A 21,653-nucleotide genomic window follows, 5' to 3' on the forward strand; every position below is an offset into this window, starting at 1 on the left:
ATTATCTGATCCTATTACCTTTGGTGCCCCGAACCGGGGGAAAATTTCTTCTAAGATCTTTTTGGCCACCACAGTAGCTGTCTCCTTCTTCGTCGGGAAAGCTTCTACCCATCCTGAGAAGGTATCTATAAAAACTAGAAGATCCCTGTTACCGTACCTTCCAGGGCGTATTTCAGTGAAGTCGACCTCCCAATAGGCTCCTGGGCGGTCTCCTCTGAGCCTTTTTCCGACCTCAAGTTTTCCTTTATGGGAGTTTACCTGTTGGCATGGAATGCACTCTCGTGCAATCTGCTCAGCTAATTTAGTTAGTCCAGGGGTATCATAACCTGTCTTGTGTAGTAGGGACACCATCTTTTTGGTTCCTAAGTGTGTCCATCTGTGAATCTGTTGTAGCATGGATTTTGCTTGTTGAGGAGATAATGTTCCTTTAGTTATGGCTGGGGTAATTGTTCCCCTATCATTTGGTTTCCCAGGACTCTCATCTGATAGTTCTAGTATGATTTCCCGTAGAGCCACTTCTCGTGCCACCCTATCTGCCAATTTGTTGCCTCTTGTCACCGGGGTATTGTCCTTCTGGTGTCCGGGGCAATGAATGATGCTGACTTTAGTGGGGAGCATGAGGGCAGCTAGCAGTGCCACTATTTCTTCTTTGTTTTTAATTTCTTTGCCCGCCGAGGTGAGCAACCCTCTTTGTTGGTAAATGGCCCCAGGGACATGGGCGGTAGCAAATGCGTACCTACTGTCCGTATAGATGTTTACTTTTTTGTTTTCTGCTAGTTCCAATGCTCTAGTCATGGCGATTAGTTCAGCCCGTTGGGCCGATGTCCCTTGCGGTAATGCGGCTGCCCAGATGACCTCTTTCCCGTCTACCACGGCAGCTCCCGCCCGACGCTTACCTTCCTCTAGGAAACTGCTTCCGTCAGTAAACCAGGTAACGTCGGCGTTGGGGAGGGGCTGATCCATCAAGTCTGGTCTGCTACCGTGTGCTGCAGCCAGTACTTCCTGACAATCATGGATGACGGTAGTGTTTTCCAGGTCAGGGTCGGGTAGCAAGGTGGCCGGGTTGAGTCCTGTGGCTGAGGTAAACTTAATACGATCTGAGTTTAACAGCAGGGCTTGGTAATGAGTCATCCTGGCATTTGTTAGCCATCTGTCGGGTGGCTGGCGAATTACACTTTTTAATGCATGGGGGGCTGTTATCGTTAGGTTCTGCCCCAAAGTCAGTTTGTCAGCATCTTTGACCAAAGCGGCCACCGCGGCGATTATTTTTAAACAGGCGGGCCATCCTGCTGCCACAGGATCCAATTTCTTTGATAGGTACGCAACCGGGCGATTCCAGGGGCCCAGTTTCTGAGTTAGTACTCCCTTTGCAATATCTTTATTCTCGGCCACGTACAGATGAAAAGGCTTAGTGATCCTTCCCCCGTTCCTTTATTTAGGGCATTTTCTTGCCCAATGACCTTTTTCTTTACAGTAGGCACATTGGTCCTTGTCTAATGGCCGCCTTCTATCCGTTGTTCGCCCTTCCTGTCTATTTCTGTCTCTACTGTTTCCTCCTCTGACTACAGTGGCCAGTATCTTACTCAAATGTCTTTCTTGCCTCTTATCTCATCTTACCTCACGAGCCTCTTGTTCCTTCTGCTTTCTTTTTTCTCTTTTTTTTTCTGTCTCCCTCTTATTATATACCTTATCTGCCTCTTTTACTAAGTCCTGAAGGGAGAAACCTTGTAGGCCATCCAGCCTTTGTAACTTCTTTTTAATATCAGGGGCCGCCTGGTCAATAAAGGCCATTGCTATGGTGGCCTTATGTTCCTCAGAGGTTGGATCATAAGGAGTGAATCGTCTAAAAGCCTCCATTAAGCGTTCTAGGAACACGGTTGGCGATTCCTGGGGCCCCTGAGTTACCTCTCTTACCTTAGCCAAATTCGTGGGGCGCCTGGCCGCTCCATGGAGACCCGCCACCAGAGCCTGGCGATACATTTTCAGGTGCTCCTTACCTTCCGGGGTATTAAAGTCCCAATTCGGCCTGATGAGTGGAAACCCGGCATCAATCTCGTTAGGCAACTGGGTAGGTTGTCCATTGGCGGCTAACACATTCTTTTTAGCCTCCAGGAGAACCCGTTGCCTCTCCTCAGTTGTGAGGAGAGTCTGGAGGAGCTGTTGACAATCATCCCAGGTGGGTTGGTGGGAGAAGACAAGAGACTCTATTAGAGCAGTAAGAGCCTGTGGGTTTTCAGAGAAAGTAGGGTTATGCATCTTCCAATTATAAAGATCTGCAGAGGAAAAGGGCCAGTATTGAAGGGGCCTATTCCCGTGGTTATCGGGGGGGCCATATTCTCTAAGGGGTAAAGCAGTAGAATCCGGGGAAACAGCCCTCCGGCTTCTGGTGCCCGCCGAGGGACCCCCCCTTTCCGCCATAACAGGTGGCCCTACTGGTGCGGAGGGTTGTGAAGCTGGGGGTCCTAGGGGCGACATGGGATTTAGGGCCGGAGGATAAGGAGGTGGGGAATCTAGAAGAAGCAAATCAGACTGCAGGTCAGGATATATCGCCTTTGGCGGGTCCGGGGCAGCAGATGACTTTTCCGTGTCTGGGGTTTTCTTCAGGGCCAATATCTCCGATTGTGCTGGAGCGCATGCAGACGTGCCTGTTGAGGAAACAAAGGGCCGGACCCACGGAGGCGGGGAGAGAACTAGATCTTCCCAGACCAAGATATATGGTATCTGGTCTGGGTGTCCGTGGGGTCCTGTGTTAAAGACCCTAGACTTGACTAGCCCAACCTTATATAACAAAAAAGATCCTTCGGGTGGCCACCCTGTCTGAAATGTAGGCCACTCAGAGGTACACAGCGTTTGCCATTTTTCTTTCCTTACTTTTACCGAAAGGTTGTGGGCCCTAGCCCTAACTTCGGTCCAGTGGCTTAGGGTAAGAGAAAGAGGAGTCGTCATAGTTTGTCCCATTGTCGTCCGTCAAAAGAAAGATAATAGTACAGAAAAACAATAAAATTTCAAAAGACACACATTGATATTGCCGCCGCGAACTTAAACCCGAAACCAACTCAAATTCAGATGGCAGCTTATATAACCTGCCAGAACCAGCCGCCGCGAACTTAAACCCGAAACCAACTCAAATTCAGATGGCAGCTTATATAACCTGCCAGAACCAGATGAAGGGGAGACAAAATTTGTTTCTCCTTCCAGATGGACCACCAGGGCGTCCCCCGGGGCCCGTGGACACCAGCTTTCGGCACGTCTGCCTAGCCAGGAGTTCAATACAGATTCCACAGCAAGCCGGTTCGCACGGCTTTTTCCTAATGGCGGCTAGCAACAAACAAACGACAAACAAACAGACAATTGGGCTCGAGCCTACCTGATACCTCCGACTCCCGATGTTTTTGTGACCCGGGGGCGAGTGGGGATCCCGGACGAGCCCCCAAATGTTAGACCCAAACGGTCTACGAGGGATTCCAACTCGCCCAAGAACCGCCAAGAGTCGAGAGCCGCTGCAACACGCAAGAGGTTTATTAGGAGCCGATGCACCGGGGTTCCCTGAACCTCACGCAGGAGGCCGATGGGGAACCCCTAAAAGCGGAATCACATACTTTTTATAGGTTTATTTACTCATAGGGCGGGTATATTCTCACAATGATTGGGTAAATGTGGTGACTTTTGAATTCATTGGCTTAGGAACTTTTGTCCCACCTTCTGGCCGTTATAGTTGTCTGTTCATTGTGGCGGTTAGGGCGTATACCTGTCACGGGCAACTGGAAAATTACCCGCTGTCTGGCAAGTCCCCGTCAACTGAAAAACTCCAAGAATTGGTTTCGATAGGGAGAAGGAGTGGCGCACGATAGGGAGAAGAATTGGTTTACGGGAACAAGTGAGGGGGTGAAAAGTCCCTAAAGGCCCCACAAAACTATTATACTTTTCTTACTGGACCGAACGGAGGGCCCAGGGATCTTCTCATCTTTTTTCCATCTCAGTCGTTTTGCTGCTCCTCGGAGATTTCCGGCCCCTCTTCCCTCGGGCTCCGCGTCCTCAGCACCCCCGGAGGTTCACGGCCGACACCGAGCGGGGCGGGGGGGGGTGGCGGCGGCCCAGCCCGGGTTCGGCCCGGCTCGCGGCGCCCCGGGAGGCGGCCGTTAACGCGCTGGCCCGAACCGTGTGTCCGTGGTTGATTTGTTACTTCAGAGAAATCTCACGTTTCGGCCGAGCGGACTTGTGCCCGGCTCCGCCCAACAGGGAGTTAGAACACCTGAGGCGCCCGGTTCCCGACCCGCTTCGGGATGGGAGCGGTTAACACGCAGCCGCCCGGGCCCCGGGGCCGCGACGACCGGTCGTGGGGAACGTTCGCGCCCGGAACCCGCGGCGCGGTGCGGCGCCGGGGGACGCGCTTGGGCGCCGGACGCGGGGTGCGCGCGCAGCCGCGGTTCCGGTTCCGGTTCCGGTTCCGACCCGGCAAGGAGGAGGAGCGCGAGTCCGGCCTGCGGAGGTAGAGCCCGCCCCCTCACCCCTCACCCCCGCTCCTCCACCCCGCGTCCCGCCCCGCCCCCTCCCTCGCAGGGGCTGCGTCAAGTGGGGACCCTGCCTTCCCTTCGCGGCGCTGGTGGCGACGTCCAGGCCCCCGGGGTGTAGGAGTGAGTCAAGTCCACGTTCAGCCATAGTTGGAGGGAAGTTGATCTGCCTTGTCGGAAACAAATCCATTTCCGGCCTCATTGGGCCGCAGGAATCCTCCTTGAAGCACCACGCCCCTCCCCCCCACTTGCTTTGTTTGCTTTGTGCACTAAAGAGGAGGTGATACTCAGCGGGGCTTTGAAGGATGATGAGGAGTTTGCCAAAAGGGGGAAGGATGACAATTGGAGGTGGGAACAGGAATCCCGTGTTTGGGGAGTTTGTAGGCTTCCATCCCGAGGAGGGGCATGTTTGTCTGGAGACCTAGGCAGGGACAGTTGGGGGTAGGGGGTACCGGTGCTGGGCCCAGGAGCACAGACATCCCCAGCAGGCTTCAGGGGGCCCCCGGAGGTTCTGATGTGAAACGTGAAAGCCCAGCGAATCTAGCGAGCTTTCCTCAGTCCCTACTGTGCCCCCACCCCATGTCCCAGAGCCACTCTTCAAGGCAGACGGCATCTGTGGATTAAGCCACGGCCCAAGATTGTAAGCTTCATCCCTCCAGATGGCATCTTTAAAATAGTATTTTACGTCCTAATATGGAGATGGGTTTAAGCGTTTGTTTTTCCCTTTTGGTGTGTTTGATTTGAATGCAGTGTGAATGTCTGTTACTTAGAAACGTAACTTTGAAAGCGGCTCCCAGACCGCAGGCAGCATGCTGAAACAAGTGTCCGGCACAGAGGGAGAGTGCGGGCCCCTCCCCGGCCGCGCACCTTCACCGAGTCCGCGGACAGCGGGCAGGGTTGGCGGCAGGTGGCGATGATCCGTCAGGTGCCATTCGATTCATTTCGAAACCAGCCGCCTTCATTTGAATGCAAGTATCATTCTTATCGAGTAATTTTTGTCACATGGCTCCGTGGTGAGCACGGTGCTCAGGATGGCTGGGCCGTGTGCTTCCCACTGTGTGTTCTGGGCGGTTCTCACAGGAACCGAAGGCGTAGACGGCTGAGGAAAACTCGGAAAAACCAGTGAATGTTCCAGTCTGGGTCTGTTTTGACTCTAGGATCTGTGCTTTCAACCAGCACCCTGGTTAGGACGTGACAGATGTCATCTTCCCGGTGTTGGGTGTGTGTCCTGAGAGGGCCGTGCACCTAAGTGGTCTGGCCTGGGAACCTGATGGTCAGAGCACTGAGTGGCTTCTGCTGGGTCTCTGCCTGGGCTCTGGCCTCCTGGAGGGAGCTGAGCGCGGCGTGGCCTGCCCGGGAGAAGGCGTCTGGTTCACCAGAATTCAGGTTTCCGTGTTCTCGGCTGGGATTTTTTCACATTGCTGCACAGTGATGCTGACCTCATGACGTTGGTTAATCGAGACAGGGAGAGATCCGTGGCCAAATTGCATTTGCTGGGTGGCAACATCACTCCAGGCTGTGCCATCGGCAGTGATGGGGGGCCCCGTGGCCAAGGGGGCTGGTGGTTGGAAGGCGTGGCCTCTTTTCCTGAGGTCGCTGTTGGTCTTTCTGCACCTGGACCTGCTCAGGACACAGTCATCTGATATGACTTCGTTCTTTCTGCTTGTTCAAGGCAGGGCCTTGCTCCCCTTGACCTTGGAGATTTTAGCTCTGTATTGAATGGCTCGATGATGGGTGGTTTCGGGAGCACATAAAAGCTGTTTTGAAGGGGTGGCCCTATGTTCCCACATGTTCAGTGGGAGAAAAAATTAGTGCAGCTTCTCTGGAGGCCACTCTGGCAGTGTTTACCCGATTAAAAGTCATTTGGGTTGTGAGGCTCCGTGGTGAGCAGGCAGGGCCCCTTCTCAGCGTCTGTTCCACAGACACCCCCGTGTGAGCACAGCTACGTGTCCCTGAGCCTCCCTCCCTGCAGGTCACCTGGCAGGCTCCCCGTCCCCCGAGCTCCAGCCACCTGCTCCACCCTGCCTCGGGACACCCGTCCCCACGCGGAGCCAGGCGGTCTTGCCACCTCCCAGCACTGGGACACTGGGGCCAGGTCACTGCTCCCGGACGCCAGCCCTGCGGTGCTCTGAGGGCCAGCACAGTGAGCGTTCCAGCTGCTTCTGTGAGGACTTCTTCATTGTCCCCATGAGCCTTCCGTGAACCACTAGGTTTAATTGAGAGAAGAAGGCTATCTCGTTTTTATTTGCCTCTGTCGTTTTGAGACATTAAACAGCTACAGAAAATTACAGACACCCTGTAGATCCACCATCCAGAACAAATAATTTTAATATTTTCCTCTTTTTTTCTATTTTTTTTCCTTTCCTTTTTTTGTACCAAAGAAAATGTTAATGCTGAGGTTGAAATATCTCCATTTGAAAATATAAATGTCATTTATTAGACTTTTAAAATCTGATTACAAAAGTCGTACGTGCTCATTGCAGAAAATCTGGAGCAAATGGAGCAGCGCTAAGAAGGAAACGAAAGCCACCTGTGGCCCTGCTGCCTCGTGTCCACCTGGAGGCTCACCTTCCTGTCTCTGGAGGGACGTCCCTCCCCTGAGCAGCTCTGCGGGGGCTGGTGCAGTCGGGCCGTGGCCCAGCCCCTCACGCGTGTGTGTCCCCTGGCCTCCTCAGACCTTCCGGACCACCCGGCTTAGCCCCAGTTTTTCAATATCAGAAACAACCCTGCAGTGAGCACCCCACAGTGAACCTTTATGTACATGGCTGATTTTTTCCTTAGGATACATTTAAAAAACAAAACCATGGGAACAGAGGGCTTGCATTTCCTGTTTTCATGTCGCATCTAGAAGGGACTGCTGAGTGCCCTCTTTGGATGGCTGAGCTGTCACTAGGCTGGGGGTGCCGCCCAGTTAATGTGTGGTGTCTCTTGGGGCAGCTCCCAGCACGGACTTGGCCTTCCCTGCCCAGGGCCTTCCTCACCGCCTGTGGTGTCTCAGAGTGGGTCGGTGTGCTGCAGCCAGCCGGGCCTGGGTCTCGATGCTGTTTCTCCAGTTGCTCTGTGGCCTTGGGCAGGTGGCTTCACCTCTCTGTTTTCCTTGGAGGTGCTGCTCTGACTGCCTGCCCCCGGCATCCGTCCCCAGCCCACTGTGGATTCGCTGCTATGGAGTCAGAAGTCAGCTAGCCCTCCCACCCCCGGCCAGGGAGGGAGGGACAGTGGCGGTCAGCCTGTCTTCCAGTTTTCATTTCAAGTTCTCAGACCCCAGCTTCTCTCTGACTGGCCCCCCTCAGTGTGGTCCAGTCCCCGGGGCCCCAGGGGGAGCAGGCAGAAAGCTTGCCCTTCCTAGGCCCCTCATGGGGTATCTGGACAGAGGAAGGCTGAGCCGGTGGGTCTCACTGGCAGCAGCTGTGACATTGCCTGTGAAGCCCTGTAAGGCCTGCCAGGCAGAGGTGTGGGAGCAGCAGCCACTCCTGGCTGTCCGTCTGTCTGTCCTCCACGGCACCCAGTGCCTGAGTGCTGTGTTCCTCAACACCCCAGAAAATGCTGTCACTTCAGCGGGCACCCCCGAACATCTGTCTTGCGTGGTCACCAACAAGACTCAGGCCTCGGGCTGTAACCGAGAAACGTTGTGCGGTAGGTTTTCTGTTTATAGATTCTCTTTGTTTTAGTTTCTCCTGCCTGTAAAGCAAATAGAAAAGAATTTGCTAGAAGTGAGAAGAGGAAGCGCTTAAAGCCCCTGGTTTGCTTCTCACTAGCTCATTTTCTTTTCTTTTCTTCTTTTTTTTTTTTTTTTTTTGCGGTACACGGGCCTCTCACTGTTGTGGCCTCTCCCGTTGCGGAGCACAGGCTCCGGACGCGAAGGCTCAGCGGCCATGGCTCACGGGCCCAGCTGCTCCACGGCATGTGGGATCTTCCCCGACCGGGGCACGAACCCGTGTCCCCCGCATTGCCAGGCGGACTCTCAACCACTGCGCCACCAGGGAAGCCCACACTAGCTCATTTTCTTTCTGAAACTGGCACATCTCACATGTTTATCACATTTCTTATTTTCTCTGGTCAAGCCCAGCTGTTTTCTTACAATTTGTCAGGTTTCTTTATAGTAACAGAAATCCAGAGGTGTGAAACCAACTGCGAGCCCGCCTCTGAACCTTGCGTAGAGGGCAGAGCCCAGGACGTCACAAGACACTCTGGCCTCCTTCATCTGGAAGGGGTGTGGGCCACGTGTACTGGAGAGCCCACCGGTGGGGGAGGCCTGGAGCTTTTGGGAGTGTTTCCATAGGACCTCGGAGCAGCCGCTGGGGAGGAGGTGGGGCCGCTGAGGCCCCTGCAGGCAGGAGGGTCAGGCAGGCGGGCATCTCCCTGGTGCCAGGTTTCCGCCTGCTGGGCTGGGAGGCTGGGAGACCTTGTGTCAGAGCCCTTGCCACCCGGGGCAGCCAGCACGCGGAGGATCTCAGGACAGAGGAGAGCTCAGTCCCGACCTTTACTGCTGTGGGCTGTTTGTTTTGTTAGGTAATTATAAAGTGTTGTGTGTAGTCTGTTTTTTAAATTAACAACAGAGAACAAAACTGTTTGGTACATGTAACAAACATAGCACATTTGTTTTCCCCTGTAGCAAGTTAATGAAGGAGACGGAAGAGTGAGGCTTGTCGGGGAGAGGATGCACTGAGCCCGGGAGAAGCAGCCTCCTGGCGGCAGGTGCGGGGCTGCCCGCCCACCAGTCCCCACCTTCCCTGCTTTGCTGGGCCCGTTGGAACGGGAACGAGAGTTACAAGTTGTATTTTATGATGCTGGACAGCCCCTTGGAGGCGTCCTCATCAGCCTGACACTCAGAAGTGCCCTCTAGGGTCCCTGTGAAGTCTGCCCGCCCCCCCCCCCCCCGGCCCCCGCCCCAGTAACAGGGAGAGACACGCCCCCCCACCACAGCATAGCCAGCATCAGGCCATTTCCTTGTGCTGTCGTGGGCCAGGGTGGCCGTGGGCGTCTGGTGTGGTGACTCCGGTGGGGAACGATGGCTGGGGGTGGGAAGGCTCCGGCTGGGCTCCTGGCTGTGATTTAGGAGGGGGGACTTTGAATTTTCTTGTGGGTGAGATAGGGTTAACAGTGCTTGCCTTGCTTATTGAACAGGGTGGTCGAAGGTGAAAACACACGTAATATATTAAGTGTGTTACCAAATAATCCTCATTAAAAATCCTTCAGGAACAACCGGGGGAGCTGGTGCATCCATCAGCTCCCCGTCAGGGACGCTGCTCTGGCTGAGAGCGCCCAGGTGGAGTAGAGGCGGCAGAGGCTACAGTGGGGAGCGCTCGGCAGTGGGGACGCCGAGCCAGGGCAGGTGGTGGCCCGTGGACCTTGCTGGCCGCCCTGGCGCTGGGAAGGAACCGTCTTCCGTGGTCTCAGGGGTCAGGAGGGCTCCTGACCTGTTGAGTGGAGGGGCGGCAGCGTGGAGGGGTGCGCCCGGCCACCCTTTCCCAGGCCTCCTCCTCTTGAGCACGCTGGAGAATTCCAGGTGCGGGTCGTGGCTCACAGCCTTCCTGGGGAGCCCTCCTCCTGGCGGACTGTTTTGGTCATTGTTTAGTAGTTAGGCTGAGGGGAAGAGAGGGAAGAGTTATGTTCTGGCTTAAAAGACAGAGTGACGCTTTGCAGACATGTGAACCTGCCCTATTTGCGTCTCTGCTCTATTTTAGACAGGTTCCTAAGAGTCCATGGCTCGGCACGTGTTCCAGAGCAGAAGCGAGCCCAGTGTCTGCGCTCCGCTCGCTGGAATCTCCAGGCCCCGCTGCTGGCGGGGAGGGAACACAGCCAGCCCTTGAACCAGGCGGGGGTTGGGTGGGCATTGGGGCGGCCCCACTGCCGAAACTCCGAGTGACTTCACAGCCGGCCCTTCCTGCACGGCCCCGCCCTCTGTATTCGCACTCGTGTAAGTGCCGCGGTGCAGGTTAGTGACGACAGCCCGCGCGTCAGTGGGCCCGCGTCGTGCGCACTGCGCTGCTCGAGGGCCCTTGCACCTCCTGCTCTCGGCTCGAACTTCTCCGGGTTCAGGGTTTTGAAAACCGTTATTCGGAATTTACCTGAAGTGCACCGAGTTCTGTTTGTTTCTCCTTGGCTTCACCCAGTTTAGCTCATTGTTTTAGAATCGTGCATGTTTTTAAAACCTGTAAAGCAATGAGACTGGGTAGAAAGCTGAAACTTGGGTCATTCACGTTCCAAAGGTGTGTGTTGTGAGATTGTTAGCGTTTCCGGTCTCGGGATGTCCCCCGTGATTGGAAGTGAGGCCGCCGTGGGGGTCCGCCAGGACAGGGCAGTGACCACAGTGCCCTCTCTTCCTGCCAGGTACCGGCACTTGGCGTCTGCTGCTGCGACGCTGCCCCGCGTGGTGATGTCCCTCCGGCGCCTGGCCCGGGCCTGGCCCGGGCCACGTTGGTGGCCAGCCCCCCGGAGGTGCAGAGGACGCGGCACCCTGCACACGGCCCCGGCCACGCGCTCCGACAGCAGCGCCCTGGGCTTCCGCCGCGCCCTGGGCTTCGGGGACAGGATCGCCCTCGTCGACCAGCACGGCAGCCACACGTACAAGGACCTCTACTCCCGCAGCCTCTGCCTGTCCCGGGAGATCTGCCGGCTCCGTGGGTGTGTCGACGGGGACCTCCGGGAGGAGAGGGTCTCCCTCCTGTGCGGCAATGACGTCTCCTTCGTGGTGGCGCAGTGGGCCACGTGGATGAGCGGCGGCATCGCCGTCCCCCTCTGCAGGAAGCACCCCCAGGCCCAGCTGGAGTATTTCATCCAGGACTCGCGCAGCTCCGTGGTCCTCGCCGGCCCAGAGCACGTGGAGCTCCTGAGCCCGGTGGTCCAGAAGCTGGGGGTCCCGCTCCTGCCTCTCCCGCCCGCAGTCTACCACGGAGCAGCCGAGGACCCCGGGGAAGGCTGGCTGCCAGAGTGGGACTGGAGAGACCGGGGCGCCATGATCATCTACACCAGCGGGACCACGGGGAGACCCAAGGGCGTCCTGAGCACGCATCAGAACATCAGGGCCGTGGTGAGTGCTTCTGGGGCCGCCACAGTCGGGAGGTGTCTGCTGTGTCCCCGCAGGCCAGCCCCAGCAGCAGTCACGGCAGGCGGCCTTCTGTTCATTCTGTAGGGCCAGTCACAGCTCTCACCGTCCCACCCCCGGGCCATGTGACCAGCAGCCCCACTGGCGGTGTAGGGGGGTGCAGTGCCCAGGTGCCGGGGGGTTAACAGGCCCCCTCGGGCTCCTCTAGAGCCGTGGCGTGTGGAGCATGGAACGGGCCACTATATGTGATGCTGAGGTTTTAAAATAAACCAGCCACAAAGCGATTATCCGGAATGTGCCGTCAGCACCTAGAATTGCGGCTGATTTGGGAAACGAGAAGCAGGAACTCGTGTGCGCCACATCGTAGGTGTTATCTTGTGTTCCGTGGCCTCGGTTACCATGTCTGTGAAACTCCCCGGCCGCTGTATCTGTCTGCAGTTTATACTCTTCTTGCTTCCAAAAAGCATTTGCACGCACAGTGAAGACTCTTACACAGCAGGACTGGGAAAATAAGAGAAGTTCAAGCCCACAAAAAGGGAGGTCAGAGGTCAACGCCATCGACTCAGGCTAAGCCGGGGTGAGGGTGGTACCAGAATAGACGTGGCTCAGACAGACAGCCGGGTTCAAGCCCGGACTCTGGCGAGGCCAGAGTCCCAGGGCCTGTCGGAGCCGCCTGACGGGAGAGCCGCCCAGAGTCTGCAGAGGCCTTTGACCCCAAATCAAAGGCCCTTTCAAACTGGCTGAAGCCCCTGACTGCATGCGGCCCTGTTCTCTAGCAGGAGGGTAAGTGGTGGACAGACGGCCCCGCGGTCAGACCCCAGGTCATTCTGTTACCATGTCCTCCCGTGCCGTCAAGGGCGGGGCAGCGGCCGTCTCCTCCCGCCTTTTCAGCCGCGGCGGCCAGCTGTGTGCGTCGTCCTATTCTGAGGCTGTGCTCCTGTCCTCCAGGTGACGGGGCTGGTCCACAAATGGGCCTGGACAAAGGACGACGTGATCCTCCACGTTCTCCCGCTGCACCATGTCCACGGCGTGGTCAACAAGCTGCTTTGTCCGCTCTGGGTGGGCGCCACCTGCGTGATGTTGCCCGAGTTCAGCGCTCAGCTGGTGAGTCGGGGCCGGGCTCTCGGCGTCGCGGGCTCTGGGCCTCCCCGGGCCCCTTCTCTGGGGTGCAGAGTCCCAGCGGCGAGTTTCCTGTTACTGCTGGAGCAGAGGGTCCCCACTGGGGCTTCACGCAGCACAAGTGTGTACTCTCGGTTCTGGAAGGCCAAGTCCAAGATGAGGCTCGCGGGGCTAAGGGCCAGGCGCCGCAGGCCTGATTCTGTCTGGAGGCTGCGGGGCAGAATCTGCTCCTGCCTCTTCCAGCTGCTGCAGGCGCCTGTGTGCCCTGCCTTGTGGCTGCATCACCCCCACCTCTGCTTCTGTATTCTCGTGGCCGCTGCCTCTTCTGTGGCCAGATCTCCCTCTACATGAGGACCCTGTGACCATGTCGGACCCACCCAGTGTCCAGGGCAGCCGCAGCATCTCCAGACCCCTGCAGAGTCCCCTTTGCCACGTGAGGGGGCGCATCCACGGGGGTGAGTACGTGGATGTCTTGGGGCTGTTATGCAGCTGACTGCTGGCTTTCAAGGTCCCCAGCGGATGGCCCAGCTGGGGGCTCCGTGTCCGTCTCCCCACCGGTCCCCCTTTCCAGCAGGTGGTTCTTTCCCAGCACTGCCGTGCGGTCAGCGGGGGAGGGAGGCCGAGTGGCTACGAGGTGGGGCAGAGCGGGCACTGCAGAGTGCAGAAGGAGGGGAGCGACCTGGCCAGACGCTGCCCCTGCCCCCGGCACGTGGTGAGCTGCAGTCCCATCCCAGCCTCCGTGTCCCATGGACTGGTGGGGACAGGTGCCCGGGGCAGGTGAAGGCAGGGCTCTGAGGTGGTGATGGGCTGACTGCACGGAGAGGCTGCCGAACTGACACGTCCCCGTGGGGCCGCCAGGAAGCACAGGGCTTGAACGAGACCCCACTCTGTCACTGACTCACGCTGTAACCTATACACAGCATGGGAATGCGAAGTGGGAGAGCCCAGGAAGCACCTGGGCTGGGCTTCTGTGGGCGCTGGACTTCAGATGGGGGCTGGGCTCCAGGTGGGGGCGGGCTCCTGTGGGGGCGGGGTCCTGTGCAGGTCTGCAGCCCCAGGAGAGGAGTGGCTTGGAGACCTCTGCGCAGCAGGGCTGCCGAGTGAGGTCTCTGGAGAGGTGCCCAGGCTCGGCCCGCAGCACAGAGCTTGTTGTTTAGTCACTTTATTCCAGGGTGAATTTCCTCACGAGGGGTCCCTGAGGCCTGGGGTCCCTGGTCTGCAGAATCTATCGTTCACTGAAGTCGGCCTCCTCTGTCTCCACCAGAAAGAGGCAGCTCTAGATAGATCGTCTCCGGCCCGTCCTCACGTCACGCCTGGAGCCTTAATTCACATCGGTGCTGGTACCAGGTCAGAGTGAGAGGACGAGGTGCTACAGACAGGCTGGTCCCGGGCGAGCCCCGCACCTCCCTGACCTTCTGTCTCGTCCTCTAACGGAGGAGCGATGAGCCTGGCGCAGGGTGGGCACTGAGCCCATTCCCAGCAACGCAAAGCAGGGAGAAGCAGGGACCCTTTCTCCTCCTGTTTGCAAGGGTGCTGCGTGCAGACCAGCGTCAGGGAAGCTGGGGACCCTGTGTGCTGACTGGTGATGCTGTTGGGTTTAGAGGAGAACGTAGCTTAAAATCCGGCGTGAGCGCTGTGGACCCGGCGAGGCAAACGGTAGAAGTGGCAGTCCCAGCCAGCCAGCCCCCTCCTCCGCCCACTACCGCAGCTCCGCCCCCATCCTGCTGTTTGTTTTTCAGCTGCAGGGCCTCAGGATTTAGACAGTGGGGTCTACAGAGGGCTGTCTGCCTCTTAACACAAGTCCCAGTGACTCTCCAAAGGGGTCGGTCCGGCCCGGCACACATGGCTTCCTAAGGGGGCTCTGACTGAACTGACTGGGCAGCGGGGAGGGGGAGAAAGGGGGGCCCTGAGGCTATCGGGAGTGACTGCTAAGGGCAAGTGGGGACAGCCAGCTCGTCCCCTAGTCCCAGGGTTTTGTGACTGTCTGGGCTTGTGCAGCAGGAGTGCAGGAGCACCCTGGGGTCTCCACAGAATGCAAATTGCCCTCCCCGCAATGCTTCATTCACTCGGAGGGCCTCCCTGCAGGGCACCACAAAGACAGGAGGAGGATGGAGGGGTGCCCCACCCTGAGCTTAGATCAGGGACCCAGACAGGCTGAGCCGCAGTGGCTGACCAGCCGGCTACGGTCCCAGCTTCCTGATTTCCTCGTTCCTGATCCATGTGAGTGCCTGGTGGGCGAGGCAGGGGTGCAGGCAGGCTGCTGGCCTGCAGACGGAGCAGGCCTTTCCTTCCCCAAAGCACAGACCCAGGAAGGTAAAGAGCGAGCAGGAAGTGTGGCTGCCTCGTCCAGGAGGGGAGCCCCGGCCCCTGCTGGCCTCTTCCGCCGCCACCTCCTCCTCCCCACCTACCTCCAGCACGCTGGGCCTGCAGGCCCAGTCTCTGTGCATCTTGGCCCCCGTCCTGGCCTAATCTGCACTACCGTTCAGTGTACCACTTACCGCCTCGAAGCCACATAGACTCTGCTGTGGGTCCTCATTCTCTCCCCCTGAAATGTCGCCTCCGAGGGCATGGTTTTCCTTCTGTTTAGGGCCTGTCCCCAGGGCCTAGAGCAGGCGCTCAGAGCTGTTGTAGATGAATGGACGGTTACCACTTACGGGCCCCATGGGCCACGAGGGAACACTGGCTCCTTGAGCCCTCTCCACAGGCTCCCCCTTGGCTTTTGTCACTGTGATCATCTGGACTTGTGAACAGGCCTCTGGGGGGAGCGTCCCTGAAAGTCACTTAGGGGAGTGGTTATTTGTTTAATGAAAACTTTACTGTATCAGCTCCTCAGGAATCAGAGCATAAGCAGCTAAACGTAACAACATTCCACTGAAAAACCCACCACAAGGTTCCCTTAAAGGGATAGAGTTCTCTGCACACTTTGGGTTTGTAGACGTGTATAAAGACCAGGGCGGGGACTTCCCCGATGGCGCAGTGGTTAAGAATCCGCCTGCCAATGCAGGGGACCACGGGTTCGAGCCCCGATCCAGGAAGATCCCACATGCCGTGGAGCAACTAAGCCAACGCGCCACCACTACTGAGCCTGTGCTCTAGAGCCCGTGAGCCACAACTACTGAGCCCATGCGCTGCAACTACTGAACGCCATGCGCCTAGAGCCCATGCTCCACAACAAGAGAAGCCACTGCAGTGAGAAGCCCACACACGGCAACAAAGAGTAGCCCCCGCTCGCTGCAACTAGAGAAGCTCGCGTGCAGCAACGACGACCCAATGTAGCCAAAAATTAAATTAAAAAAAAAAGACCGGGACGGCGGATGGGGCCTCTTGTGCTCACAGCTCAGCTCCATCTGCCACTGCCCGTGGCCGCAGGTGGCGGGTTACACGGGCGGGCTTGTCAGTGTCCCTGAGCCGGGGGTTCCATGTGGAATAGCATCCTTGGGGTGTGGGCAGCTCCACCTGACGGCCTTGGTGTTCACCCTCCCGAGAGGTCTTTGCTGGTGTAAAGCCTAATGGGATTGGCTCTGTTCAACATGTACCTGTGTAGCTTAGATACTGTGAAAACGAGAGTGGATTTTGGACAAGGAAGCACTCAACAGGGATACAAACCTCAGGGATTCCCACCTGCTCCCAGGCCACCAGGTCCCGTTTATTTTCTTTGGCCTCCAGCTGTCTCCCCTCACTCCAGTGGCCCCTCGCTGTCACTACTCAGCCTGCACCTCTGAGAGCGAGACCCTGGGATGCTGCCTCTCTCCTGCCTGGGGGCTGGAGACCAGAGGCTGCAGGGCAGCTTGCCGGGACAGTCAGCTCAGACCTTCCCGATCCTAGGCACTGACTTGGGGTTTCTCAGAACCATGCAGCAGGGCTGAAGAGTCAAACACATTTGCTGTGGTTGATAAAAGACGCAGCCCTGAGTTTCAGAGCTTTGTGAATCTACTTATACTATTGATAGGAAAACCCCACCTTTAGCATTATTAAATATCGGGGCTTGTCTAAGCTTGTTTTTGAGAAATGCGCGTGGGGACTTACCTGGTGGTCCAGCGGCTAAGACTCCTCGCTCCCAATGCAGGGGGCCCGGGTTCGATCCCTGGTCAGGAAACTAGATCCCACATGCCACAAGTAAAGATCCCACATGGGGCAACGAAGATCCCGCCTGCCGCAACTAAGACCCAGCGCAGCCAAATAGGTAAATATATTTAAAAACAAACAAAAAAGTGTATTACCATTCATTGAAAACAAAAAACAAAGAAATGGGTGTAAAAGAGATGCGGGGCCCAGAAACCTGCAGTCGTGTTGACACGGTCTCAGCTCCTGGCGGCTTCAAGCCCTTCCGTGAACGGTGGGGTGAGGGGCTGTCTGCGTCCCGCGAGGCTGACTGATGCGGTGGCGGTACCTCGGGGACGGCAGGAAGAGTGATGGCGGGCTGTCCGCCGTCAGCCCCGCGGAATGCAGTCTGGTTGTTGATTAGGCTGCCTGGCTGCGATCGATTCCTTGTCGCAGATAACGTGCTCCGGTGACTTCACGGGATCACGGTGGCTCTCTGAGAGGCACTGAGTCAGGGTGGGGCCCGGCCGGTGAGGCAGGAGGGCGCAGACCCCGGCGCGTGGCGCTGCTTTCGGCTCGGCGGTGCAGGCCGCTGGGGCCACTGCCAGGGCACTCTGTAGAGACCAGTGCCCTGCTCGGGACCCCGGTGCCCATGTGAAGCCTGCTGCCTGGCACACCTGTGGCCGCAGAGGTCGTTCATTCTGGGCTTTGAGAAATCTGCATCTTGTTGAAGTGGGTGGAGGTGTTTGCAGGCGGAGTTGGGGGAGGGAAGCAGAGCTCTTAAGCTCAAGTGCGTCTCGGATCTGACCCACAGCCTGGGGCCGCTAGGGCGGGGCCGCGCACACAGGCCCATGGAACGGGATAAACAGGCATCTCTTCTCCTGTCTCCAGCCTTTCATTGTGGAGTGTCCTCTGTCATTGCCAGACTTTGGCCAGAGCACCTTAAAAACAGAATAAGAGCCCTCCCGTGTGTTGTTAGAATTGCCAGAAATGGGTGATGGCTTAATCCCTGGCCACTGCTTCAAGCTGAGGAGGCGTCTGTGGCAGCTGTGCTCCAACCCTGTCCTGGCTTTTGCTGGGCAGGGCAGTCCTGCTGGAGGTCTAGCCCCAGGTTCCAGTCCCGGATGCTCTGCGGGGTCACGTCGGGGAGCTGGTGCGTGAAAAGGCCCCGGACCCTTGCTCTGCTGCATCCGGTGTGGGCACCTGTGTGCATCCCGCTTGGGAGCTGCTCACATCCGTCTGGGCTCTGCGGTCTGGCTGCCGCAGGAGTGTTTTCACTGGTAAGACGCAGGCCCTAGAGAGGCTTTTGACGGGATCGCCCGACCTTCAACTTTGAAGTGTATGGACGTGTTGAAGCAGCGAGGACGCGGCACGGTGGCGGTGCTGCTGTTCCCTTTGCCAGTGGGGGTGAGTTCTCACAATGGCCACGCCTTCCCGGCTGCAACAGTTCTCAGGAGGCAGCCCCCAGGGCAGATGTCGTTTCTGTGCCAGGGGTCAAGTGTCTGAGTTGATGACTTTAGGGCCGGTCCTCCCCCTTCATTCAGCTGAGTGTGAGCTCTGTCCTTCCTTCAGCCTCCGGTGGGAAGCCTGGGTGAGGACCACATGTGCGTCCACCAGAGGCCTGGCCAGGACCATAGGTTCCCAGAGTGACGGCCACCTCACCCAGCCTGTCCCCTTTCCTCTCGGGCCAGGGCCCTGCACCTCACCTTGGACGTGGTACGGTCTGCGCTGCTTTGTGTCTCCTTGTCTTAGTGCTCATGGCGACGGGCGAGCCCTGGTGAGCAGGATAAGCACCCCCCGTGAGGGGCCCCGTGAGGCGGTTGTCGGGACTCGCCAGGCTGGGTAGTGGCGGGGTCTGCACACCAGTGGTCTGCACACTGCAGGCGCTAACCTGCAGGCGCTGCCACCGTGAGTGAGAAGGAACGGGCTCGAGGCTGTTCCTGGTTAGCCAGATCGGGATACCCACGCTCCCGGAGATGCCCGAGTGCTGTCCGGTGTGTCCTCCAAGGACCCATGCCTTCCCTGGTGCCAGGTGGCAGCGAGGGCACTGCCCTCCACCTCGGGGAGCAGCCTGGCCAGGCCAGCGCGGACTTGGCGGACAGAGTTTCTTTAACAAGCCAGTGGGAAGTAGGATGCCCCACAGGATTTCCAGCAAATCTGCACGTCAGAGCTTGGAAGGGAGCTGAGGGATTCTGTCCAGATTAACACAGTGGTGTGAGAAGATAGCAAGAAAGCTGCAGGGCCTGGTCAAGGTCACAGCCACTGCTGGGCGGGAAGGCCTATCAGGAGGTCTCTGTGCCCCGGGGATTCTCACAGGCACTTTGCTCTCGGCGGCTGGACCCCTGCTTGTGCACATGGTTTTACTTCCTCAGTTTCTCATCAGTCTTTTCCTCGCAGTTTTTGTTTATGAAATTGTGTGTCCTGTAGACTTTCCCCAGTCTGATCTTGTGGATTACATCCCTGTGGTGTCGTTTAGCATGCCTCACTATCCCTTATACTTCTTGAAAGTTGGTAGTTAGGTCTAGAGGCGTGATGAGGTTCAGGGTTTTGTGTTGCTTTGGCAGGGAGGAGACTTCACAGGCAGTGTGTGTATCTGTCCAGCAGGGCACATAACGCCCAGTTGTCCCTCTCCTTCTGACGTCAGCATCGCTGATGCTCATGGCCTAGAGCTGTCAACTCACCGGGGTTTGTAAAGTGGGGAATGTTGTCACGCTTCTTTTATTTAATTGAGGCATAAATTACATACAGTAAAATGTATGTAAACTGAGTATGTGTCTGTGTGACAGTCACCACGCAGATAAAGACAGAGCACGTTTACATGGCCCACAGTGTTCTCTCCTAGTCGGGGCTGCACCACAGCTGAGTTTCACAGGCTCTTCATATACGTGGACCCCATAGTATGTGTCCTTTTGTGCTTTTCAGTTAATCGTACTATTTTAAGATTTACTCTTGAGTTCCATCAATTGTAATTCGTTCTTTTTGTGTTGCTGTGTTGCCTTCCTTTGTATAAAAGCACCACAATTTATCCATTCTTCTGTTGAAGGAGGTTGGATTGTTTCAAGTTTGGGGATCTTTTGAATAAAGCTGCTATAAGCATTTGCATAAAGATCTTTCTGTGGACATTTCTCTTGGATCTGTACCTGCTGGTGCTGGACACCCACTGGGCTGGATGTATATTTAATTATGGTTGGAAGTGCCAAAGAGTTCTGCAGAGTGGGTGCATGTTTCATCCTCCCAGCAGCAATGTGTGAGAGTCCTAGTTACTCCAGATCATTACCCACACTTACTGTGGTCAGTCTTGTTGATTCTAGCCACCTCAGTGAGGGTGCTTTTGTTTCCTTTTATTGAGTTTTAGTTTCCATGAAGTGAAATGCACAGATCTAAGTGTACAGTTTAGTATGTTTTGATGACTGCACTTGTATAACCCACACCCAGGCTGGGAAAGAAAACATTCCCATTGCCCCAGAAGTTCTTTCGTGACAACCCCCAGTCACCCCCCTGCGGGCAACCACGTCTTCTGGTCTTTGTTACTATAAGTTAGCTGACCTGTTCTTGAAATTTGCATGTAATGGGATCAGCGTCTGTAGGCTTTGTGTTTCCCTTCTTCCACTGGGCATCCTTTGAGGCTTATCTGTGCTGCGTGTGTAAGCGGCGAGCGAGTTCCTTCCATCACCGAGGACCCACAGTTGTCATCCCTTCTCCTGTACATGGGCATCTGGCTTTTCCCAGTTTTGGCTTTATGAATGAAGCTGCTGGGAACATTCTCACATGTCTTTTTGCAGACACACATTTCCATTTCTTCTGGGTAAATACCCAGGGTTAGAACTAGTGGGTCACAGGATCACGCATGTGAAATGTTTTAAGAAACTCCCAGCCCTTTCCCAAGTGCTTATCCGTCCTATGCTCCTGTCTGCAGCGTGCCCCACCCTTTAGCAACTGAGTCGCGCTTTCTAGATTTCAGCCATCCTAGTGGGTGTGTAATGCTGCTACCTCACTGGCCTCATAAGATTTGCATTTCTCTGATGAGTGATCGTGTTGAGAGCTTTTCATACGCTTACTGGTCATTCAGAGATTTTCTTTTTATGAAATGCCTCTTCAAGGCTTTTGTCCATTTTTAAATTGGGTTGTCTTTTTATAACTAATCAGTAGGTGTCCCATATATATTATGGATAAAAGGCCTTTGTCAGAAATACGTGTTGTGAGTCTTTCCCCCGTCTCTGGTTTCTCATTTCACTTTTTTAATAGTTTTTTTTTTTTTTTTTTTTTTTTTTTTTTTTTTTTTTTTTTTTGTTTTGTTTGTTTGTTTGTTTTGCGTATGCAGGCCTCTCACTGTTGTGGCCTCTCCCATTGCGGAGCACAGGCTCCGGACGCGCAGGCTCAGCAGCCATGGCTCACGGGCCCAGCCACTCCGCGGCATGTGGGATCTTCCCGGACCGGGGCACGAACCCGCGTCCCCTGCATCGGCAGGCAGACTCTCAACCACTGCGCCACCAGGGAAGCCCTTTAATAGTCTTTTGATAAAGAGAATTTTAAATTTTGGTGAGTCTAATTTGGAAGTGGTAATGGTGGACATCATTGACTTATTCTCAATCTTGGAGAAACATTAATATTTCACTATTAAGTATGATGTTACTTATAGTATTTTGCAGATACCGTATATTAGCTTGAGGACATTCCTATCCATTGTTTTCTGAGAGTTGAATTATAGGGTGGGTTGAATATTATCAAATGGGTTTTCTTTACCTCTTGAATTGATTGTATAGAGTTACCCCCTTTATTTGTCTCCCTCTTTATTCTGTTAATGTGGTTAGTTATACTGATTAAAGTTTTGAATATTTCTAATTTCCTTTAGTAAACTTTCCTGGCCGTGATGCATTGCCCTTTTCACATACTCCTAGCTTTGGTTTGCTAATACTCGGTTAAGGCATTTGCTTCTG

General features: G+C 56.0%; 1 protein-coding gene across 8 annotated transcripts in view; it reads left to right on the plus strand.

Annotated features, from left to right (window-relative positions):
- The first annotated feature begins 4,264 nt into the window (after positions 1-4,264).
- ACSF3 (acyl-CoA synthetase family member 3) overlaps positions 4,265-21,653 on the plus strand; it is a 57,989-nt gene continuing 40,600 nt past the window's right edge. For 5 of the 8 annotated variants that reach the window (XM_032613527.1, XM_032613528.1, XM_032613529.1 and 2 more), the window contains exons 1-3: positions 4,265-4,489; positions 10,842-11,541; positions 12,505-12,660. In XM_032613527.1, the coding sequence (XP_032469418.1) occupies positions 4,284-4,489; positions 10,842-11,541; positions 12,505-12,660 (1,062 nt within the window). In that variant the 5' untranslated portion in view covers positions 4,265-4,283. Of the gene's footprint in view, positions 4,490-4,632; positions 4,860-7,239; positions 8,145-10,841; positions 11,542-12,504; positions 12,661-21,653 lie in introns of those variants that run through there. The other 3 variants (XM_032613531.1, XM_032613534.1, XM_032613533.1) reach the window with 3 other exon arrangements.

The sequence above is a fragment of the Phocoena sinus genome, chromosome 19 (genome assembly GCF_008692025.1).
Source record: "Phocoena sinus isolate mPhoSin1 chromosome 19, mPhoSin1.pri, whole genome shotgun sequence".
NCBI classification, from domain to species: Eukaryota; Metazoa; Chordata; class Mammalia; order Artiodactyla; family Phocoenidae; genus Phocoena; species Phocoena sinus.